The sequence below is a fragment of the Nematolebias whitei genome, chromosome 2 (assembly GCF_014905685.2).
Source record: "Nematolebias whitei isolate Nwh7 chromosome 2, NemWhi1, whole genome shotgun sequence".
Classification (NCBI taxonomy): Eukaryota; Metazoa; Chordata; class Actinopteri; order Cyprinodontiformes; family Rivulidae; genus Nematolebias; species Nematolebias whitei.
Window position 1 is genome coordinate 45,117,574 of NC_056499.1, and position 5,252 is coordinate 45,122,825.

Here is a 5,252-nt window from a genome sequence, read left to right on the forward strand (position 1 = left end):
TTGTTATTTATTATAACTGTTGTTATATTTATTATAACTGTTGTTATATTTATTATAACTGTTGTTATTTATTATAACTGTTGTTATTTATTATAACTGTTGTTAGTGCAGAAAAACTTTGGACTGCAGCCGGCTGGAGTGTGCATGTGCCACTTCACTTGCAGAACATTTCACACATCCGCCCCGAAAACCTCCACTCTGAGACCTAGATCCAGAAACCTTCGGTCTTGTCTGTCCTTGTCTGTCAATCAAGTGACAAACCATAGATGGATGATAGGCTGACATCTGTTTTTTAATGTCATGCGATCTACCCATAATGCCTTTGCAATCGACCGGTAGATCGCGATCAATGTATCGGGCACCCCTGATTTAAGCACTAATACATAGTACATTGTATTTTACAATTGCACCATTATTTTATTAAGACCTTTAATGTATCAGTTAGTGGTGATCCAGCTAGTCTTAAGTATTGATGGGAGTTTGATCACTAGATGATAACTGGTGTACTTTCTTTGATTAATCTTAATCAAAGCATTGGGATAATACCTTCACAAATCAATAACCCATTAAGACATATGTCATTGCACTGTAGCTGCATGTGAAGGACACCTCATGTTTTAACGGCTTAATATAAAACCTTTTAACATCTGGAAGAACACCCAGTGTGTCCTTTAGGAAAATATTATAAAAGGCATTTACAGGGTCTGTCTCGGGTGGCTTGAACAAAAGTCTTTTCAAAACAGCTGTTATCAGTTTAGTGACAGCTCTGGAACAAGCAAATAAAAAGTTATGACTACTGTACTGACATATTATGTTTTAGGCCTTCTGTATCATTTTTCCAGTAAGCACAACATTAATAAAAATGATCAGAGACTTGAATTCTAGCCATTGGTATAAAAAGCAAAACCTTGAGCCTCACCTAAATGTACTCCTGATGTTTGGTGCAGACATCTGAGTCTGCCATTTAGCGTGCATTACGTAAAAAGTCTTGTTCTTTTTATTTATGTAAAAACATCAAACATAAAAACTGATAAAAGCAAAATACTTGAGATTTTATTAAAGTACTATTTTAAGCCTCCAATATTTCTCTCCGTGCGTCCTCACCTCTCAGACATGCCGGTCTTTACGCTGCTGGTGCGACCCAGAGCGGGCAGGGTGTCCTCCCTGTGGGTCCCGTGGCCCCCGCCTCCCCCTCCAGCGCTGCCCAGGCTCATGTCGATGGACTCGCTGCTGGTGTGCATGCTGCTGACAGAAGGGAAGCCCACGCTGCCTGTCCCAGCGTACCCCCCAAGGGTGCCCTCCCTGCTCGGGACAGAGGAGCTGCTGAAGGTGGTTCCCCACGTCAGGCTGTTAGAGGGACCAGTGGAGGAGTACACTGATCCTGGGCTGGAGGCCTGTGACAGAGCAAAGATGTTGCTGCTTTCAGACATGCTGTAAAACACATGTAACACCCAACATATGAAAATTGTCCTAAATTATTTTTATAAATAATGGCCTGCAGGGGGAGGCAGGATCTCTCTTTTGCCTGGTTTATGGCAGCCCCCGAGTTTCTAAACGTCAGTGTTCATTCAAAGTGGGCTTGATGCAGCGTTTTGTGCATCAGCTTTCTGTTTCTACGTGCAAGAGGTGGAACAAGGCAAAGAAGTGGAAACTCTGAGCTGGCAACAAACACAGTTCATAGCTGAAACAGAGTTTAGTGCTCCATGAGAGACTCTGTGCAGCAAACATCTTATCTCAGCTAAACTTTATTTATATATAACATATTCATGTATCAGGTTTAGAGTGTCTGAAGGTCATACATTGTCTGGGATCTGGTTCCTTTAGACCCAAGACTAAAAACTAACCCTAACCCTAAGATCAAAGGTCTCTCCTACAGGCACCCATCAGTAGTCTGGTTGAAAAGTTTAGGACAGGGATAATCAATGGTGGCCTGGGGGCCAAATCAAACCCACGCACGGGTGAGCTCAGTTCAGCCCACCAATGAGTTCATTTGTAAATAAAACTAGATTTTAAACCTTAAAACAAACAATCTTACTTAATGACAATAACTGCTGGATGTCTGGCCCCTGGGCTCTTGGCTTTCAGTGCCCCCCTGAGCAGTTTAGTTGAGTCTAGCGAGCTGTAAAGTTTCAGGAGAGTTATTAATGTTGCTGTTGTTATGACTCTCAGACGCCATCTTGCTGTTTTCAAGCCCAAGTTGATAAAACCTGAACAGCTTGGTTTGAGTGGATTACCATTTAAAGGAAGCCTGCAGGTCAACATGAAGGTCTATGAGTTCAAGACAAACACGACCCTGAACACCAGGCCCCAATGACTTTTAATCTGATCAAAGGACTGGAATTAACAGTGTTGAATTTTTTTCTGTATTTTTCACTATATAAGTCACGTTTTTTTTTGCATAATTTGCATGCCCTGCAACTTATATGCCGAAGTGACATATTTATGTATTTTTCCATATTTATAAACCAATATTTGGCTGAGATATGACTGTTTTCATTCATTCTGACTGATAATATTGTACACTAACATTTTCAGCAGCTATATGGCAGTCTAGAGGTATGGCATGCCGTTGTATCATGTAACATGGAAAAGTTGTCTGCCTGGAGCAAACGCCAAATCAGCTTAATTTCACCGCGCCACCCCGGCAAAATGCAGCTGAGTTGACCATTAAAATGCATTTATTAAGTAAAAGTTCAACTGAGACACACTTGCTATAATTTCGAGCAAACAAATAATTTCTTTTAAGTGTTAATCTTGTTAAAATCTTGTTAAAGTCCTCCCGTCCATGTTCCCGCGGCCGCCATTTGACAGCCAATCGATTTTTGGCACAACACCGGCCCACATTTCCAGGTTGTCAGCGGTGACGCATAATAGATGCGACGTATACTGTGAAGCAACATATTTATGGATTGTTCCACTTTATTAGACATTTTTTGAGTGATGCGACTTATAGGGCGGTGCGACGTTTACGGCGGAAAATACGGTACTCGTTCACTATCATAAGGATGATTTCATTGATTTATTTCATTGATGGTGTTTGTGTTAAAAAAGGCAAAATAGAAAATATCTGTTGTTTTATAGTAATAATTAAGTATTAATAATTATAACCTGAAGCATGCTCAATAACGCAGGTAGATAAATGTAACAAAGTTAAAAGTCAGGACCTCTGGATGGATTTTTTGTTGTTGTTGAATAGTAGTACCAGTAATAATATATGTCGTATGTAGAATGTAGTAATAAGTATAGTTTACATCGAGCATTAGTTGTAGCATTAATGAATGCACTTCCCGTCTTTGTTCAAGGGTCTATAGGATTTTAACAAAATGATTAAAGCTTTGAACTCATTCCTGCTCTTGATAAAGACACTCTTCTTTATTTATGACTCAGAACTAACAGACAGAAGCCGATGAATCATCGGAGAATGGAAGAGTTATAACCGAGCACGCCAAAACTCTGTGCTCTGACACAAAATAAAACCTGCAGTTTGTCGAAGGCGCTCAAGAACAGCTCATATGTTCGTCCCCTGAACTCGTGAGCGGCTGAACAAACTCAACACGTGCACGGTATTAGTAAGGTGAGAGCTAAATAATCCCTGTTGTTCCAACCAAAGCTTTGTAAGAAACAACCTACACAAACTCCCATTTGTTTACCAGAATCATGTTAATCTTCTCTAAGCCTAAATTTAGTCTGAACATGCTGGTTTTACAGAGAGTGAGGTGGTGGTGGTGGTGGTGGTGGTGGTGGGAGCTGATCACATTTCACCCAACTTAAATTAGAAAATGGCACTAACTCAAACGATCAGTCTCCAATTATGCAATAGTTATTTTAAGAGCACAGTATTTAAAAAATGTAATGGATTTCCTAAGTTATTTGACTGGTACACAAATCTTGTGTCTGTATTAAATCCTCCTCACCTGCTCACTGCCCAGCGTTCCCATCCCTGATCCCAGTGCTCTGCCTCCAAACAGGGGGCTGCTGGTCTCGCTGTCCCCGACGCCTCCATCCGGGGACTCCAGCACCGTAGCCACATGGTTCAAGGTGGCGTGGGGGTTGGAGATGACGGTGGAGTTCTTCAGGTTTTCAGCTGTGGTGACTGGAGCCTGTTTACTGGACTTCCCACCAAACAGCCTGGGGTTGTTCAGTGATGTGAGGGAGAAAAGAATAAACAACTTAGACTGGTGGTATACTGAAACAACCTGAATACACAGCTGCATTGGAATTTTTCAGTTGAATCTGTAATTATTTAAAGATGTAATATATATTTATTAATTATGGGAGAATGTCAAAAGAATAATGTGCAAAATTGATTTTTGTAAAAAAAACATTAATTCTTGATTATACTTTTGAAGCCATTTATAAACTGCCAAGTATGGCTGTAAATCACATAATAATACAATATGAGATGCACCAAAAATATTGTGAAAAAGCAAAACTGCTTTTATATATACAGTAGTCCCCGGCTACGTCGCAATTTGACTTTTGCGGATTCGCTCTTTAGCGTTTTTTTTTATTTTTTAAAACAATTGTCAACTTTAATATTACTCACGTGATTGGGACGGTACGGGATAAAAAGTTAACGAAAAAAACTTTGGACATGCGCTGCCATTTTGTAGTTTTCTCTCAATAAGCCTACACTGTAACACCAGTCAAAAGAACTACACAACCCAGAAGCCAACAGTGCTTCTGGCTACTGCTTTCTGCTAAAATGGAGGGAAAGTTTTGATCCGATTTGAAATAATTGGGTCCTTATTCATAGTGACTTCAGTGCTCAGTGGATGTGTAGAGGTGTACAGAACCGACCGGAACTGGACCAGAACTACTTCTAGCCTCATCGGTCGATCTGAGTTCTTTTGGACAGCCCATGAGTCCTCTCCAATGAGGGACTTTTTATCATCTGCATTCTTCTGGATTATTTGGACTCAATTGGGACAATTGTATGGTTTTGTGCTGGTTCTCCGAAGGTCTGGCTCTCTCTAAAAGTGTCTGGTGCTCAATGGCTGCAGAGCGCCAATCAGAATGGACCAGAACCGGACAAAGGCTGGTGAGTCCCTATATAAAATTTTGCAGCTATTGTGCACTACATATATGTATGTTGTTAAAATGACATAAGTTTAAAAGTTTAGAACATTTCGAGAGTGTGGGAAGGGTTTCTAAAGCCTTTATAAATAAATAAATAAATATATATATATATACATTTTGGGGATTAGGTGTGCTGCCCAGAGACACCACGAGGTGTGCAGTGACAGGGGATC

At 40.4% G+C, this 5,252-nt stretch overlaps 1 protein-coding gene across 1 annotated transcript in view; it reads right to left on the reverse strand.

Moving 5' to 3' along the window:
* The window catches only part of nav2a (neuron navigator 2a), a 162,430-nt gene that overhangs the window by 34,661 nt on the left and 122,517 nt on the right, over positions 1-5,252 (reverse strand). Inside the window, exons 13-14 of the mRNA XM_037694567.1 lie at positions 3,915-4,128; positions 1,105-1,394 (exon numbers count right to left, since the gene is read on the reverse strand). Coding sequence (XP_037550495.1) covers positions 1,105-1,394; positions 3,915-4,128 — 504 coding nt within the window. The remainder of the gene's footprint in view (positions 1-1,104; positions 1,395-3,914; positions 4,129-5,252) is intronic.